General features: G+C 39.7%; 1 protein-coding gene across 3 annotated transcripts in view; it reads left to right on the top strand.

The window, feature by feature from the left end:
* Window positions 1-19,097, top strand: part of LOC134531425 (sorting nexin-27) — an 86,258-nt gene that overhangs the window by 54,858 nt on the left and 12,303 nt on the right. For all 3 annotated transcript variants that reach the window (XM_063367130.1, XM_063367136.1, XM_063367145.1), the window contains exons 4-9: window positions 2,086-2,219; window positions 6,941-7,070; window positions 9,518-9,695; window positions 11,420-11,670; window positions 13,631-13,780; window positions 16,645-16,773. In XM_063367130.1, coding sequence (XP_063223200.1) covers window positions 2,086-2,219; window positions 6,941-7,070; window positions 9,518-9,695; window positions 11,420-11,670; window positions 13,631-13,780; window positions 16,645-16,773 — 972 coding nt within the window. The remainder of the gene's footprint in view (window positions 1-2,085; window positions 2,220-6,940; window positions 7,071-9,517; window positions 9,696-11,419; window positions 11,671-13,630; window positions 13,781-16,644; window positions 16,774-19,097) is intronic.

Here is a 19,097-nt window from a genome sequence, read left to right as displayed (position 1 = left end):
AGCCGTTTGAGGTTGACGTCGAACAGCCGAGTCATAATAATTTCTCAAGCTTTTGCAATATATATGTTAAAGTATGCTTAAGTATTGTGATGAAAAGGTTTATTAAAAAAACAAAAACAATATAGTTATTTCATCTGTAAGATGATTTAACATATTTTAACACACTTTTATTAGCTTCATACGTATGTATGTTAGTATGTGACGGAAACTTTGAACATGATTTTGACCCCCTTCAAAACGTCGGATTAACTCAAAATTCGGCATACTTATCAAGGACCGATGACAATTCAATATTTTAAACAGTTAGACCCGTTATCCTTACTAGGATAATCAGGATTAGCGATTTTTTGTTTTCCTAAAACTGGTACTTAGTGTTTTTGCGTCAAGACCAAGAAGGGAAACTACCAGGCGCGCCGATCACCTATTTCTCGGATAAGTTACCGACTTAGAATAAACATCAATGACCCCAATTTTATTGAAAATCATTGATTTTCATAGTAGGATATTGTGGTTTATAGTTCTTCAACACGCTATATCAATTATATATTTTAAAAGCAGCCAAACTCTACTCAAATTCACTTTAATAGTAAATTGATGTAATAAAGAAAACCTAATTAAAAAATGAAAAATAAATAATAGTTTAAAAAAACAAAAAAAAAACATGCTTTTATAGAAAATTTGGCTAAAAATGAAAAAATAAATAATAGTTTAGAAAACAAGCAAAACATTTTTTGCATGTTGATCAAACTCAGTAATACTTTCCTCTGCCTCATATCATGACTGTGCAAGTGGGCCTTAAGCTTGGACAACAAATACCAACACTTGTTCCTGAGGCACCATTAGTGAGGCTTTCATTGGCATTTGCTTTTAGTTGTAACTCATGTTATTTTTAAAATTTATGATATTTTTATGAATACTCTTTTAAAATAGAGTACATATATTATTTCGTGTGTAAGAAGATAAATTTTTTGTAGTGCTTGTTTGGAAATATATAGTATTATTTTACTGTGTTTCAAGTTGTAATTTCAAATGAAGTTATTTTTCATATGCAAATTCTGATATTAACACGCTGCAGTACCAGCTTTGCTCGGGCCACTAATTGATGAAGTTCAAAACTAAACTTTTGTTAGCGACGTAAGTTTGTTAGCTGCTGCGAGCTTCACTAAGCTGTTGGGTTTCACCAAGGAGAAGGATAGGAAGTTGCCAGTGCTTACTGTATGACCGTGTGGCGGACACAGAGAAATGACACACACTCACTGTTTGTATGTCTATGACCTATGGTTTTCTTTTATAGAAATTAGTTCGAAAAGCCTAATATGTCCATCAAGTTCTGTCCCTGCCTGAACACGCCCGAATATTCACCTTCGGCCGACCTCTGGATTTGTTTTATTTTTGCACAGGAAAAATGAATTCAAATATTAAAAGTGGTCGGTTAGGTTAGCTACATAATACACTTTAAAACACTATGGATGGTTAGTTAGGTTAGTATAGCTACATTAAAATAAACAGAAAAATATAAATATATATATATAAATAAACCCGAGGTTGGCCGAAGGTGAATATTCAGGCGTGTTCTGGCAGGGACAGCACTTGATGTGCATCTCAGGCTTCCCGATTAGTTCACCCATGGCGAGTGGATGTACGATATAGAAGTTGATGCGCTGCAGCGCCATCTAGTGTAGAGTTACAAAAAAAAAGGATAGCATAAAAACATTCCTGAAAAAAACACTTAAATGTGCCAACTTCCATGGTGATCTGTCAAATGGTGTTGAAGTTTATCAGTTTATCAACATCATAAATACAAACCAAAATACATTTTATATATATATATATATATAATATGTGTGTGTGTGTAATAATAAAAAAAATGAAATTGGAAAGCATTATAGCAAAAGTAAAATGAGTAGTTAAGCAGTGCTTAATCAATTAAGAAACAGAGTGGATTTATAAAATCCATTTTAACTATAAGTAATTTTTCAAAGTTGAAAAACACATTTTAAATGTAAGGGGTTTAAAAGGTTTTCTATAAAATTTTGGGATAATCTTTACTTGGCATTTTTGGACGGTGTGCGCTTGTGCCGGCAGGTGTTCAACATCTACATGGCGGGCCGACACCTCTGTTCGCGCAGGTACCGCGAGTTCTCCAACCTGCACCTCAACCTCAAGAAGGAGTTCGTCGGCTTCAACTTCCCCAAGCTGCCCGGCAAGTGGCCGTTCACGTGAGTGCCCCCTCCCCCCTGCCTGTCCCCGGTTCCTCCTGCAGGGGAGACGACGACCAGGTCGCGACGGACGGACCTGCGTGTCACGAGTCGAGAGACTCGGGGGAGGGTATCGGCCATGGCCCATAAGTAGAGACCGGAAAAATTCGCGAATTCATTTCGTGATAGGCTAAAATACAGTGCTGCATCTGCTATTGGCTCACAACTCACCTGGATGACGCTGGACCAGTGAGAAACGCCCGACCTAAGGCTTTATCGAATCACAGGCTGCTACGTTGGGACGTCTCACAAGACAGCCAGCCAATGAGTGGGTGGCATTTGACTGAGTGTACGTAGAACTATGGAGTTCATCCTGCAGGTCATTGAACCCTCGAATTTTTCCGGTACCTACCTATAAGTAGAGACAAGATTTTATGGGGTTACAAAGAAGCAAATTTTGTCATTAAATATAGTGGATTTCTTCATGATCCGTCATTAAAAATTAAAACACATGTAATAATAAGTACATAATCAAGCACAACTACATTGATCAACTGCTTTAACAATTCGTAGTAATACATTTAAAATGTGTACAGTAAACAAAATTATGCGTGTTTTTTTTGTGTGAAAGTGTTTTTTGTGTGTATGAGTGTGTGAGTGTTTTTGTGTGCATGAGATGTGTGTGTATTTTTTGTGTGTGTTTTTTGCGTGTGAATTTTTTTGCATGTGTTTGTTTTGTGTGTGTGTGAGGGTAAGTTAAACAAATATCTGCAATTAAAATATTCAATAATAAATAAATCAATATGATATGTTAAAAGCCCAGTACATATATTTTTTCTTGTGATTTTGTCTGTAGGTCTTTATTCATGTCTTTAATGTTTTTTTTTTTTTTTAAAAAAGACATAGATTCTAACATAGAATAATTCCTGCCCCCTGCTTTTAATTACCCAGTAACTGAGATGTGTTATGTTGCAGATGTTTTCGTAAAGTTTCTTGATTAATTTATATTTATGTTTTTTTCTTTTATTTGCATTGTCATTTAAGGTCTTTTGTTTGTGCTTAAATAATAATTATTAATTTTGGTTAGGTTTTATTTAAAGTTGGATGTAGTTTTTTATGTAATTATATTATTAATTTTTCTCCATTTTTCTTGTTCAGGTAAAATTAACATGTGTATTAATTGCATTTTTGCAATTTTAAAGCATTTTCTGGTTAGTGAGGCTGTAACATTGTTGGAGGTTCAAAAAGAAAGGAAGACACAGGCCAGACACAGGTGCGACACTCGGTCGCCAGCAAGTTATTTTTCACGCATCAAGTTAGTGCGTTGTTGGGAAAACCCAGCACTTACACGCATAACTGCGCAACAGTGGACTAAAACATTTACTGGGTGTTGTCTTGCCAGCAATTCAGGACAAACCATGCTGTGGTGTGATGTTACTTTCCAAATTTTAAGGGAACCAATTTTAGAAATGCGCCTTCCATGTATGGCCGTGTACTTGGTTCTGTTTTGTAATTGGTCAGGTGACACACGGTGTTACCTCCCCTTTGTTTTTACCTTTGTAAGGGAAGACAACTTCGTTGTTCAACGATATGTCACTTGATTGTCGCCGCGTATGGTTGCATCGTCGGTAGCTCGCGAAAAATATGAATTGATATTTATGAATAGATGATTTCACACCTGCTGGAGGGGGCCAGGCAAAGTTTTTTTTTACCTTTTTTTATTTTTCGTTTGGACTATTTTTAAATTGATATTTGGTCCTCAGGGGTCGAATTTGGTCCAGGGTGACTCGTCACTCTCCCGGGACATATAAGCAGGATATGGTATCTTATTTAAAAGCTTAAGAAAGGGACTTTAATTTTTTTTTTAACCAATCAATGAGCTACGACCTACAGTGTACATGTGAAATATCATCTGGACCTGTTAAGTAACTGGTGATCTGCATTTTGTTTTGAGAAAAAATTCATAATTAAACATAAGACTGCTTTAAAAAAAACTCTTTTATTGTAAATACAACGAATTACCAACTTTTATCTTAAAGGGAATAATTCATCCTCAATGTTGGCAACAAGACAAAAACCAGATTTCAAAACCATCATATGTAAACATCATAAAATTTCCAGTGATTAAAGTATCTTGTTACTATTCTGAGTTGTTTAGCCGGGCCAACCTGAAATGTAACAAGGTGTTGTTTTACATAGTACCTAACGTTTGAGGTTTTTAGATAAAAATTTACACTAAAGATTTATGAAATGAATTGTAAATTTTTGATAGCTATGATAAGGTAATTGAGTTGAATTACGCTACTTTTAGGTGTTATGTGTTGTTATTGACTTACATTTTGATGTTTGGCAGGCTATTAACTTTTATTTCGGTGTTTGACAGTGGATTGAATCAATTTTGCTGTTATTTCGGTTTTATCGTTATTCACCATATAATCTTGCCTCTACCTGTAAGGAACTATCGTGGTGGAGTGTCTTGGGAAACCACGGAAAACAGAAATCGGGCCCACACAAACCCAGGTCCTCCCAATGCGAGATCAAAGTTTTACTGTTGCGGCATCTTGCTAGGCCACCTCGTTCAACTCGGCGTAAGGGGCCCGCCTAGTCAGGGGGGTACCTGTGTTTGTTCGCTGGTGCTTCTATGGTGGTATCGCTTAAAAATGCAAGGCTCTGAATTGATGCCCACAGTCTTCTCATCGTGCATAGGATAACCATGTCATGTGATTACTAACCATAACATTATATGGCGGAGAAATGAAGATACAGGTGTAATGCAAGTCTCTTCATGCCTAAAAATTATGATAAAAAACATGTGTTTTACCCACTTTCACTCTCCAAAATATACAGTTTAAAAACTAAATCCAGAAATAAAACTACTCATTGTCTCCACCTCTCTTGCAGACCCCACTCGTATATCTTGATCAGTTTTCAAATAGGCAAGCTTTTTTCTGAATCTCAGCTCACCGTATCTGTGCCCGGGTAGGCGGGATTCTGTAAAAGCCTTGTCAGTGCTCTGGCAGTTGTCAGCTTGGTTTGGGATGGACAAGCGGCATTGTATCTTCCACTTTGACCACTAAAGGTTTCACTAAACACCAACAATTTCCAACTCAGCACGGGCCTGAACAGACAGACTTGTTACCCATGAGCACCTAGAGAGTGGCGTGAGGTTGCGTGGATGTGGGACAGAGCCAGAATGATGATTGTTGCGGAAGGGATGGGTTGGGGGGGGGGGGGGGGTGGAGAAGCACAATTGGCTCAGGTCTGCTCGTTCCTCATTGGAGAACAAATCACATTTGTATTCGGGTGGAGTCAAACCCAAATCAAATTGGAGGAAGGCGAGGGTTATGCCAATGCAACTCGTCTAGGTCAAAATAATTCTTTAAAAAATATTTAATTTGTTTGGTTTTTTTCTCAAAAACTGAACATAACTCTAAGCCAAGGCCACACAGGAAGCTACGCTATGTTCGCTGCGACCGGTGGCCAGACGGATCACTCTCGTTCGGGAAGACGCATGCTGTGGGTTTGGAGTGATTATTCCGACGATGACAATGTACTGCTGGCTCTTGCAGTATGTGAGTGCATGAAGTTTATCTAAAAAGTAAAGAATTGGAAGAATTTCATCATTTGATGAAGCAGTTGCTTGTGGGGACGAAAACAGATTACATAGTGAATCATTTCAGAAAAAATACAACTCAGTTTGATAGCATTTCCTTGAAATAAAATCCCTTCTTCCATCAATTTATTCCATAAATATGGATATTTTCATACTTCTTCCATGAACTTTTCCGTCGACATGACATCATAAAAAGCAAACACAGAAGTACAGCCCAATTCTGCGCAAAAAACAGATGTTTTTGGTTACTTGCGCATGTGCAAAGTCGGTGACGTTTAGAAAAAAAATAGTCGACAAACAAACACTCGGCGACGTCTCCAGGATCGCCAACTTAGCAAACATGGCAAACTTAGCTCGGTGTGGCCAGCGACACTTGAGATGCAGCTGGCTATATTTTACTCGCGTAGCGAACATAGCGAGCTTAGGCCCTGTGTGGCTGAAGCTTTAAGCGTACTCTGCATGCATGCTCTGACCTTGCCATAGGCTGTGAAGAAATGTTAATTTTTACCCGATTTTAGAAAGACGCACGGGTGGGGAGTTAAAGAGGATTGCTTTTAAATTTGTGAATTTACTGAGCACCTGAAACACATACTGGCATTGCATTTCTTAGTGATGGGTTGCTTCTTGGATGTGTGTGGATGCTGGGGGGGGGGGGGGGGGGGGAATGATGGAGATGTCGACGTGCAGTGATGAGCAGGAGAAAGAAGGTTTTTGAAACGCTGTTGTTTGTAAGTGTAGAGAGACCAACACGCACGCACACCTACTGTAGTGATCAAGGCCTCAGAGCAGGGGCGAAGCCTGGGAGGGGGGGGGGGGGGTCAGGGTTTCAAACCTACCCCCCTACCCCCCACCAGCACCAAATCTTTAATTAAATTTCTTATTCATCACTCAAATTTTCATATTAGAATTAATAAAAAATTTTTACCATTACAATATTTAAATTTAAGTATCGAAAACTGCTAAAATAGCACTATTTTACACCTTAAAATCCAAATTTTCCCCGGGGGGGGGGGGGGGGCATGCTTCTCAACACCCCCCCCCATGCACAAATCCTGGCTACGCCACTGCCCCGGAGGCGGAGCGCAGTGAGGGTCGGGACGCGGGAACATGCGTGTCCGTGCGTGCGCAGGCTGAGCGAGCAGCAGCTGGACGCGCGGCGGCGCGGCCTGGAGCAGTACCTGGAGAAGGTGTGTGCGGTGCGCGTCATCGCGGAGAGCGACGCAGTGCAGGAGTTCCTCACGGACGTGGACGACGAGCAGGTGAGGGCCCCCCCCCCCCCTTCCCCTCCCGCTAGCGTGTACACCCACGCCTCGGCTGGGACTCGCAAACACAGCTCCAGGGTCACAAGTTCTGAACGCAGACAGCTAGAAAACTGATGTGTACCACAACGCCGAAATACAGTATCGCCGAAAAATGTAGCTGCGGAGGGGGGGGAGCCACAGGAGCAAAATGAAAAACAACTGAATGAATTTATGTGCTAACCTTACCTAACTTAACCTTTGTGGCAGTCCTGCAATGACATTTTTCGGCGTTAATGTATTTCGGTGTTGTGGTAATTCGGCGTTGTGGTACACAGCAGTTTTCTAGCTGTCTGCGTTGTAGTCAATTTGGCATTCGGCGTTATGGTTTTCGGCATTATTGTACGTTCGGCGTTGTGGTGCGTCCCCGCTCGCCTAATGTCTGGCAGTGGTGTTGCGTACATGTACACCCACGCCTTAGCTGGGACTCGCAAACACAACTCCAGGGTCAGAAGTTCTGAAAGCCTCATGTCTTTTGCAAAGGTATACAGTGCTGAGCAGTCATATTATTCACCTTCTCCCCACGGTGATCTGGGTTTGATGCCCGGCAGTGTCTCTCCGAGATGGCTCACAAATGAAACGTGGCAGACATTTCAGTGAGCTGATGGGTTTTTCTCTGCGTGCCCGTTCTGCTCTATCCACCTACACCCACTCCATTCAAATCTCATCATCCCTCATCATCATCTATTGACCCTGATGTTGACAAGATGTTAAGCTTTCATTCGCCACCCGTTCATTCACTCATTCAGTCAGTTAATCATTGCTAGTTCTCCTGTCATTCTTTGCCTCTGCAAGTGTTTTATTTTCAGTCCTTGGTAGGCCTGTGCAAAGCTTTGGCTATGGGAGTCAATTGAAGCTCTTTTTAACATTCTAGTAACTTTGTCAGGAAATGTGTAGTTTTGGTTGTGATGCGAAGCTTCGCAACTGATTTGAAGCTTTCCATTTGTTGTAAAGCTTTAAAACATTAGAATCCTTAGATTTACTCATGAAAATATTTAGTTTTTTTTTGTGGTATATACATATTTGGCTTGAATAAAGTTAGTTACTTAAATAAAGGTGGAACTTTGCTTTTATGTATGTTAAATTAAACATGGTGATTTTATAATTTTTATTTAATGATATTATACATAGGGTTCAACTGGTTAACCACTTAATCAGATCAACAATTACAAGTATTAAATGATTTTTTTTTTCCATTTGATATTTGCTTCACATCAAAAACCTAGCATTCGCACACGCCTAGTCCTTAGTTAAATAGTTGTCTTCGTTCTTCAAGCCAAAAAGATTAGTTTCATTTCAGGTTTACCTTTAAAGCTTACACAAATTACATTGGATAGTTAAGATCATCACTAATGCTGACCCAATAAACATGTGCTTGCATAGTGGTTGTAATCAGGTTGAGTAGTCTTCCATTGATTTGTAAGAAAGTGAAAAATTTACTCAGTGCAGCACGAAGTTTGACTACCTTAACTGTGGGTGTGAGTAACTGTTAAATTATGTTCCAACAGGTGAAGACACTTTTTAAGCAACACTCACAGTTGTGAGTTTTCGTACTTAGTGTCTATGTAAAAATAAATAAAACTGCTGAAATAGTTTTAGTCATTTAAGTTAATTGTAACATTTGATGTTAGTAAATAACCATTTATAATATGCCCTCTATAATTTTCTTAGTGGCGTGTTTCTTTTACTTAGATTAAATAAAGTGGATGGCCTGAAAATGTAGTTTGTTCCTTTGAAATTATTCAAGTGTAATTTGCCATTTTCTTAATTTATCCAAGTATATTTACTTTTTGTAACAGTATTGCCATGTTCCGGTGTGCCTATCGTCTGTGTGTTGTGCGCATGTGTGCCCCTGAAGTGGCAGACGGACCAGTAAACGGTGCCAGTGTAGACATGACGGTGTAGACAGGGCCGGATTTAGCGGAGGGCAACCGGGGCAAAAGCCCTGGGGCCTCCACAAACGGAGGGCCCCCACAATAGAGACTTCGGAAAAAGAAAATCTTTCAAATTCCGACAAGTAAACACTAGTAAACATCTTTTCCTTTGATATTCTTTTTTCCGCTGTTTTACCTTTACCTGCAGTACTTTGTACGTACATGATTATATTATTGTTAAATATTAACAGAAATATTCATTAACACTAAAATTTAATTTCATATAATTCTTGTCTCCAATTATATTTATGTTTGTTTTTTTAAATACTAGGAGAATCTACTTGATTTCACATAAAATTATTTATTGGAAAACTCGACTGAAAAAAATGGTTCATTTTATTTGGGAAATAGTTTGTGGCCAGGGGGCCTCCGCTCCTCTGTTGCCCCGAGGCCTCCAGACCTCTGAATCCGGCCCTGGGTGTAGTGTGTGCTCGGAGTGCCCCGGTGGGAAGGACCTTGTGGTCTGTGCGTCAGGGGGGCGTGTCCCCGGTGGACCTGAAGATACTCCTGCCCGACCGCGAGCTGGTGGTGGTGACCGTGAAGAAGAGCGCCAGCACGGAGGAGGTGTACCGCGCGGTCGTCGACAAGATCTGCATGAACAAGAACACGGCCAAGTACTTCTACCTCTTTGAGATCGTTGAGTACAACTTCGGTGAGTGCCTTCCTCGCTCGTCGCTTGGGGCCGCGAGTCAGCGAGTCGAGCAGACGTTTTCTGCAAACCTTCTCATAGTTGAACAGATAGGTGGAAAAAGGTTAATATTCCATATATGTATACATGTTTTGAGAAAAATATGAAAAACTGATTTGTACGAAAACTACAGTTTGGATCAAAAAAACTCCACGTATTGTGCAACTGTAGGTGTATTAGTATACAGCAAAAGTACACAATTTCCGAGTCCATAGTCAAAGCAAGTAAAGAAATACGAATAATTGAAGTGCCGGAATGTTATCCTTTTTCCACTCAGCTGTTCAATTAAGGTATTGATAGATGCTTAAAACTCCAGAGGTGGGTGATAACCATAATGTTGATACTGAAAACTTAATACTCTTTTGATTCTTTAAGTAAAAACAAACATACCTAAGTAGTTCATTATTCCTTCAAAAAAAAAATCTGAATGTTCTTGAAAAGTTTTTTACTAAAAATTAATAACTTTTGTTTTAAAATGATGACAAGTGATAAAACTTTTGTTCAAACCATCATGATCCTAGACATAGAGGCTTTCACGTATTCATGCAGTAGCAATGTAGACATTAAGCACGTATGTATACTTCAACGATTGGACTGTATATCTCTTGACATGTCCTGACTGTTCAAAGTTCGTGAAACAAGAAGTGGAGTTAAACCAGTCATGTGCAACTGAGTCGAAAGCGTATCAGCCAGTGAGCACTCGAAAGGGGCTTGACTTTTTATGGAACAATCAAGGGGATGCCTGGCTCTAAAAGCTCTAAAAGCACCGGGACACCAGCACTGAACTTGGATTTGCTGTCTTTGCTTCCGTAATGCATCTCTGTGGGACATAGAGCAGTGATCCTACCTACGACACTATAATTTTAAGGGTGTAGCTTAACAGATAAAATCCCCCTTCACATGTCTGTTATAATTAAAGACCGGAAAAATTCGCGAATTGATTTCGCCATAGGCTAAAATACAAATAGTTATACCTCAGTGCTGCCTCTGCTATTGGCTCACAACTCACCTGGATGTCTCTTGAGCCAGTGAGAAACACCCGACCTAAGGCTGTATTGAATCATAGGCTGCGTATGTCGGGACGTCTCGCAAGACAGCAGCCAATGGGTGGGTGACATTTGACCGAGTGTACGTGGAACTACGGAGTTCATCCTGCAGGTCATTGAACCCGCGAATTTTTCCGGTCCCTAGTTATATTGCAATAAATTTTGTGCCTAAGAATGCCAGTGGAAACACCAGTATTTTTTTTTTCTGTCTCAAAAAAAAATTGTGGAAAATAAAACCCATGAAACCATGTTGCCCTGCAGAGCGGCCCGCTACCTTACTACCGTGCAGGGGCGTAGCCAGGGGGGTTTTTTAGGGGTTCAAACCCCCCTCCCCCTTACCACCAAATCTTTAATTTCTTATTCATCACTCAATAAAATTTCATATTAAAATTAATAAAATTTTTACCATTACAATATTTAAATTTATGAAACCGAAAACTGCTAAAATAGCACTATTTTACACCTTAAAATCCAAATTTTCCCTGGGAAGGACCCCCGGATCCCCCCTTTTAATACGATAAGGGGGGGGGATGCATGCTTCTCAACACCCCCCATACACGAATCCCGGCCACGCCACTGCTACCGTGGCACCAGTTGGAGGCGAGTGTGAGGCGAGCGTGCGCGGGGGATGTTGTCCGGCAGAGCGGAAGCTGCAGCCGGCGGAGTTCCCCCACAACCTGTACATCCAGAACTACAGCACGGCGACGGCGACGTGCCTGTGCGTGCGCAAGTGGCTGTTCTCGCCGGCGTGTGAGCTGGCGCTGGGCACGGACGAGCAGGCGACGGTGTTCGTGTTCTGGCAGGCGGTGGACGAGGCGAACCGGGGCCACGTGCGGGCGGGCGACCGCCTGTACCAGCTCAAGGCGCTGCAGGACGTGTCGCGCAAGCACGAGGTACGAGGAACATTCACACGTATCTAGTTCATACACTCAGTAAAGAAGAAAACAGGGGGTTTGTCCGTAAAGTCGGTTTACGGACGATAATTTTACGCGATAACGCCATACGAAAACATCAACGAAAAAAATTGCATTCGTACTTTTTAATTATTAAAAAATTTTACTTACGAGTTTTTTTGCAAATTAAAATTAAAATTAATTTGTTCGAATATATAATCCACGAACAATTGGTCAAAAAGTCCGCCCTAACCTGTTTTCGATATTGTGGAAGGTTTTCTCGCAAGGTGGTCGGCCGGTTCTTGCGCACGCTCGGCGGCTCAGGGCGGAACGTGACGATGAGTCGTGCTTTTTCGTGCGTGCAGCCGGCGTTCATCGATTTTTAAGACGTTATCACGTCAAAATATGTTTTTTTACACTTCACAAGATTATAAAAGTTTAACTAACTAAAAATTCACTAAAATATATAATTTAATCGTAGATTTTTTGTTACGTATAAAAAGCATGTATATTCTTTGCTACAGAAAACAATTAGACATTTCTGAAAGTATGTTTTTGCATTATATATGCTGCAATCTTTTCATAAATTTTTTTTTTGTAACGAATTATTTTAAAAAAATATTTGATTTGAATCTCTGAATTGAATATCAACTTATTCAATTTAGAGTTAACAATTTTTGAATTTTTGTATGATTGCTAACCCTTACTAGACTCCCCGAAAAATCATGTATCTTAAAAAAAAGGGCACAAAAGTCACACTATGTAGTATATAAAAAAAAAACAAAGTGTAGAAAAGCTCACAAAAATCTCGATAGTGTCAGCAAAAACCGTCAATATACTGAATTTTATTATCATCTAAATATTTTAAATATTACTGTTAGTGCTTACCTGAAAAATGTTGCACTTTTCAGTTCTTTATTTGTATGTTACTATGTATTATTACGGACAAGATTATACGATAAATTGCAGTAAAACCAAAATAACACAGAAAAGATTGACCAAACACCGCATAAAATCGAAATGTACGATAATACAGCATATACCTAATACAGAAATAAAGTTTTATTGTAGAATTAAATAACATTGAAGTAAAACTGAATTTAAATTGTAAAAAAAGTATTCTTAATGTTGGAAATCCAAAGAATATATTTATTTCCAGACAAAAATTTTTACGAAGGTGCGTGAATCAGAAAAAACTTATTTTATTTTATTGTGAATCCTTTATTGAATCACTTTTAAACCACAAATGATCACTAATATATTTTCATTGTTCTGGATGTATCTGTTTCAGGCCAATTACATAATTACAAATTATTGTATTGTAAATTTGCAACATATGAATTTTAACGCTGTTTTGGTGGAGTAAGTACATATTACAAAATGGCTTTTATAAAAATAAAATCAATAACACTGAAATCCTGTGTTTTAAAAAACAAAATTTTGACTTAAAAATAAAACCATAAAATCTTGTCTCTAATGTATTTATGTAATGCAGTAGGTACTGAATGAAATCTAAATTTTGTTTCGACGTGATAACGTCTTATAAATCGATGAACGCTGGCTGCACGCACGAAAAAGCGCGACTCATTGTCATGTTCTGCCTGAGCCGAGCGTGCAAGAACCGGGCCAACGACCGTGCGAGAAAATCTTCCATGATATCAAACAGGTTTAAGGCGGGCTGTTTAAAAGCAGCAATTTAAAAAAAATCGATGTGACGTTATCAGGTGAAATTATCGTCCGTAAACCGACTTTACGGACAACCCCCACCCCTTTTTTTTTAAATCTAATTTATTTTTCCAACGTGTGTATTGTGCAGCGTAATTCGTTATTGCTGTCCAGTCCTGTAGTTTGCTAGTATTGGCTTTTTACCGACGGAGCTGATATTGCTGATTGAAGTTGCGCACACATTGTAGTTGTAGTTGGTGCTGGTGAGGAGGCCTCGTGACGGACGTTGTTGCAGTACCTGCGGCTGGCGCGCGAGCTGGCGGGCTACGGCGAGGTGGTGTTCCCGCACTGCCCCTGCGACTCGCGCAAGGGCGGGCACGTTGTGGTCAGCGTGGGCTCGGCCGCGCTCAGGCTCCAGGCGTGCCGCGAGGACGGTGTGCTGGAGGTGAGGCCCCCTCGACCCCTCGACACGCGCCGTTGGGGTCCAGCTGTGTCGAGATTTTCGCAACCCTGGAGATGTCGGGCGAAATGCCAGCGACTGTTTCTGAAACCTCTGGCACAGCTAAAGGGTCTGACCATTTCAGATACAGTAGAACCCTGCTATAATGTTTTTCAAGGGGGAAAAAGAAAAAAAAAACATTATAAGCAGGAAACACTAATTTAGCACTCAATAGTATTTTAAATGTTTACTGATGGACTCATTAGGCGAAGTAAATTAATTTCACGTCAATATATCCCAATATGAATTCCTATATTTTTAACCTACTTGTTAAACTCCGTACATTCACAAAAAAAACCTACATCATATTTGTGAAACAATTTATTTTTAGTTTATAGCACTTAGTATGAAATTTAATACTGAATATTGTAAAACTATGTAAGAACATGCGTCATAAAACAGGATTAATAAGCAACGGAAATATTTACTATGTGTTATTGTTTCCCTAGGTGAAAATGCCAATAGACACAACACTGCAAACTTGAGTGTATGGTACTGAATGGAATGCTACAGTGCACAGGGTTAGTTAATTAGCCAGTGCTCACTGGGAGCACCAGTGTTCTGGTGCACTTCCATTTTGTTTTCGCACACAAACCTATTTGAACAATCTATATCTTTGGTATAAGACTGTAAACATAAACGTAATTATTATGTGTTGATCTTTTTTAATTTAATTGGTTGAATAATGGTTGGAATAGTTACATTTATAAAACCGTTTGCGCCACATACTGGATTCAGAAAGCAAACATTATTAGCGGGAACAGCATAATTCGTGAAATATTATAAACGGGAAATAAATACATTGCACTTATGGGGAAATTGTCGGGACTTAAAAAATATGGCAATATATGCGGGAAAACATATGCGGGTACATTATAACCAGGTTTCACTGTAATGTCTTTTTGAGGTGTATATTTGGTAATCATTAATTTTCTTTCCAAATACATTACACACGTAGTTTAATGTTCTCAACTGAATTTTTAGTAATAAGGATCATAGGCTTTTTGAGCCGTCCTCAGAACTGGCGTGGCTTGTGAGTCCTGGCTGCATTGAAAGTCGAAAATTTCACAGGTGTTCCAGTTGTCGTTGCAATCACCGTCTTCACGTTAGCAATTACCTACAGAGAATCGTGCAGTGGAAATATTGAAACACCCATCAAAAAATGTGGAGTGGGATGATGGCTGCAAATTTAGCAGTGTGTGGGACACACTCTTCAGATATTAAAACACAGCTATACATCCTGGCGAGAGTATTTAAAGGCAGTTAGTTACCTCAGTAGGTAACTGTTACCCTTACGATAGCAGCTGCAAGGTCGACCGAAATGTCTGAAATCTTTGCCTTTGACGCGGCTAGAACCTACAATCAAAGCAACATCTCACTATTTAGTAATTGTACTTTTTCTTGCATTTACATTTCATGGGCTCATGGTGGGCAAGTGGAAGCCTCCCGGCAAGTTAATCCTTTTGGGTTGAATACAAATTTTTTTTAAATATTGAGATGTGATGGTCATTGCAGTTAATTGGTTTGGGTTTTCTCTGGGTGCTCCGCTTTCCCCGACCCGGTGCATCCTGATTCTGCTTCATCTCGCTATTTCACCTTTCATCTGTCTCTAACGGTTTTAATTTTGATGATGTTTAAAAATTTGATTCAGTTTTACTTTCTGAATTTGATTAGTAGGGACAAGATTAAATGGTTAATCGCAATAAAACAGAAATAACACCACAAAGCTTACCGATACACCAAGTAACACTGAAATGCAAGTTAATGCACCATGAAGCACCGAAATGCAACAAAAAAATATGAAATTAATCGGCATATTTAATCATAACTCAACTCGGATTACAAAAACTTTTTTTTTTATTCATTAAATTCAATTAATGTAAATTTTGGCTTTTTTTTTTGGTATTGCAACCATTATTAATTACTAATTTTTACAGTATGACATTGAAACATTTTACAAATTCACATATACTTGCAGATTTATTTTTATTATACCCAGCAGTTAGACATGTTTATTATATTGTAAAAGTGCATCATGTATCTATCAAAATGAAACAATTTTGGTGAAGTAAGTATCGCTGAACAAATAGCTGTCATATTTTAAAAACAATAATGAAATTGGCCTAAAAAAAGGGTATGACTGTGTCATGGACACGGCCGTGTGTTGTACGTGAATACAAGTACGTAACAGGTAATATTTTCTGTACAAAATATAAAATAAAATATTTTTTTTATTTTAACACCATATATATTCACTGTAACTATTTTACGGTAATGTTTTATATATATGCAATCAACAGATTTTGACGAGAGCTGATGATTTAAACCTAAAAGAACGTTGTAGCTTCTCAGAGTCAAAAGTTAAAGTACTAAATGGAAATCTTGAAACGCAGCAAAATGACCTCAAAATGGCGGCGCTTCCCCCTCCACCGTGCGCGATGCATCGCAGTCCTCACTTAGCGTAACGAATTCTTTGATCCTTTAGCTATCCAGTGGTGTAATTAAATTTTGGATGGAGATGATAGATATGTAGCTGCAACACCAAACTGTGTTCCCCGATTTTGTGGTAATGCGTGTTTTGAATTGCCTCCCACTATGGAAGCAATTTTAAAGAAGTATTCACTTCAATAAAACCATTAAATTTGTTATCTATTGATCAGGCTTTGTTCGTGTGTACGGCTGTGCCCAGGGCGCGGTCGGGGGTCAGGGTGAGTACCGACCAGGTGCCTGTGGAAGTGCGGGGCGGAGACCCCCGAGGGGTACTCGTCCAGAGCGTGTGTGAGAGCCGCGCGGGCGCGCGTGTGTCCCAGTCGCAGGTGGTGGACTTCACGTGGCCCACCATCAAGGAGTGGGAGGTGGACGACGACTCCATGGCGTTCTGCTTCCAGTACCAGCGGCCCGACAAGAACCCGCGCTGGGTCAAGATATTCACCCCCTACGTGAGTACCACAACCCGACGTGGCCACTTCCAGGTCTCAGTTTGAACGTTCGGACAGCAAGTGCTGTGATGATCCCATATTGCAGGGCTACGACCAGGGACATGATTACATAGTGAATAATGATACAGGGTGGCCAGCCAACCGGGAAATCGGGAAATACGGGAAATAGCCAGGATTTCTTAAAAAAACCAGGAATACCTGGAATCAACCAGGAATTTTTATTAGAACCGGGAATTTTTTTTATGAAGTAACGATCACAATAACATACGGCTGTTAAATGAGCACGTTCACCACCCGTCAAAGCACGACAGTGTGCTCGTGTGCTATATTTTGTGAAAGTTAATTTGTTCATATTGCATTTAAAAACTTTTGTAGTACGTAAGAAACCGTTAACAATTCAGACTTCCATACTTATTATGTTTCTGTATTCAAAAGCAACAGCATTTTGGCTGAAAATGTTGTTGTAGGATGGTAGTAATTTCTCGCACGGCATGTTGGTAGCACTAGTTTTGTATGTATATTTGTTTTTACTTTGCACTCATGTTGTTGCGTCACGGTATCACGGATACTTTTCTCGAGTTTTTTTTAAAAGTTTGGTTGTACGGGACGTTGTTTTGAATCTTTTAATCTAACATGTAATTGGCGCAGACTATCAAAATGTCAACGAGTTCGGTCACCACATACAATGACAAATGTACGGAAGAGTTTGAATGGGTGGAGAAAGATCCAAAGTGCGGGACGAACGCTATTTGCAATTTCTGTAATGTTAAAATCTATATCGGTAGCATGGATGGGAAGAAAAGCATTAGCCAGCCACGCAAGAGGGGCAAAACACGTGCGTTTGGTGTCAAGTAATTTTTGTGACTTGAGATTATAAATTTTTTGTTGGTGGTAGGTTTTGTTTTAAGCAAGTTCATTGATTTAATTTTTAAGCCTATAGTTAAGTTGTATATTGTTTAACGGCAATAAAACATCATATTGTGTGTGCTTTGTGTAACAAAAATGCAAATTGTATGCAAATATTGATAAAAACCACCCTTGAAAGAACCTGGAAAAAACCAGGAAACTTTATTATCCTAGAAGAGTGGCCACCCTGTGATAGAACTGAAAAAACACCACAAAACATGACAGTAAAACTTAAACACAGAAATACACCTTTTGGCACTGGAAAGTAACTTAAAACATGAAATGAATCAGCAAGTTGACAACTTAACATTTAATTTGATTTTTATTATGTTAAATTCATTGAATGGATTCTTTTTTAGCAAAAAAATGTACAAAAATTTATGAACTAAATGGATTGTAAAAAAATTAGAATGGTGGATCTTGCATCACTTATCAGTAGAGACCCGGAATATTTCTTGAGTAGCAAGTCTTAAAATCTTGGTATAGAATTGGAAAAATTCTCAAGGAAATATTAAATTTACTTAGTTATAAAGACATGCATACCTAACTACGGATCTTGGAGCTGTCCGGTATTAGTCTATAGTGTATTAGTCTCCGTCCCTGTTTACAACTACAAGTGGTATGTTGTGCGGTACGTGTAACTGTTACTGCCTGTTGCAACTACGAGCTGTGTGTTGTGTGCAGTAAGTCTAACTGTTATGGCCGGTTGCATCTACGAGCTGTGTGTTGTGCAGTACGTCTAACTGTTACTGCCTGTTGCAACTACGAGCGGTGTGTTGTGTGCAGTAAGTCTGTTATGGCCGGTTGCATCTACGAGCTGTGTGTTGTGCAGTACGTGTAACTGTTACTGCCTGTTGCAACTACGAGCTGTGTGTTGTGTGCAGTAAGTCTAACTGTTATGGCCGGTTGCATCTACGAGCTGTGTGTTGTGCAGTACGTCTAACTGTTACTGCCTGTTGCAACTACGAGCGGTGTGTGTTGTGCAGTACGTGTAACTGTTACTGCCTGTTGCAACTACGAGCGGTGTGTTGTGTGCAGTAAGTCTAACTGTTATGGCCGGTTGCATCTACGAGCTGTGTGTTGTGCAGTACGTGTAACTGTTACTGCCTGTTGCAACTACGAGCGGTGTGTTGTGTGCAGTAAGTCTAACTGTTATGGCCGGTTGCATCTACGAGCTGTGTGTTGTGCAGTACGTCTAACTGTTACTGCCTGTTGCAACTACGAGCTGTGTGTTGTGTGCAGTAAGTCTAACTGTTATGGCCGGTTGCATCTACGAGCTGTGTGTTGTGCAGTACGTCTAACTGTTACTGCCTGTTGCAACTACGAGCGGTGTGTGTTGTGCAGTACGTGTAACTGTTACTGCCTGTTGCAACTACGAGCGGTGTGTTGTGTGCAGTAAGTCTAACTGTTATGGCCGG

Source organism: Bacillus rossius, chromosome 1 (assembly GCF_032445375.1).
Source record: "Bacillus rossius redtenbacheri isolate Brsri chromosome 1, Brsri_v3, whole genome shotgun sequence".
NCBI lineage: Eukaryota > Metazoa > Arthropoda > Insecta > Phasmatodea > Bacillidae > Bacillus > Bacillus rossius.
The sequence above is the reverse complement of the archived record's forward strand: the minus strand, read 5'-3'. Positions and strand labels throughout refer to the sequence as shown.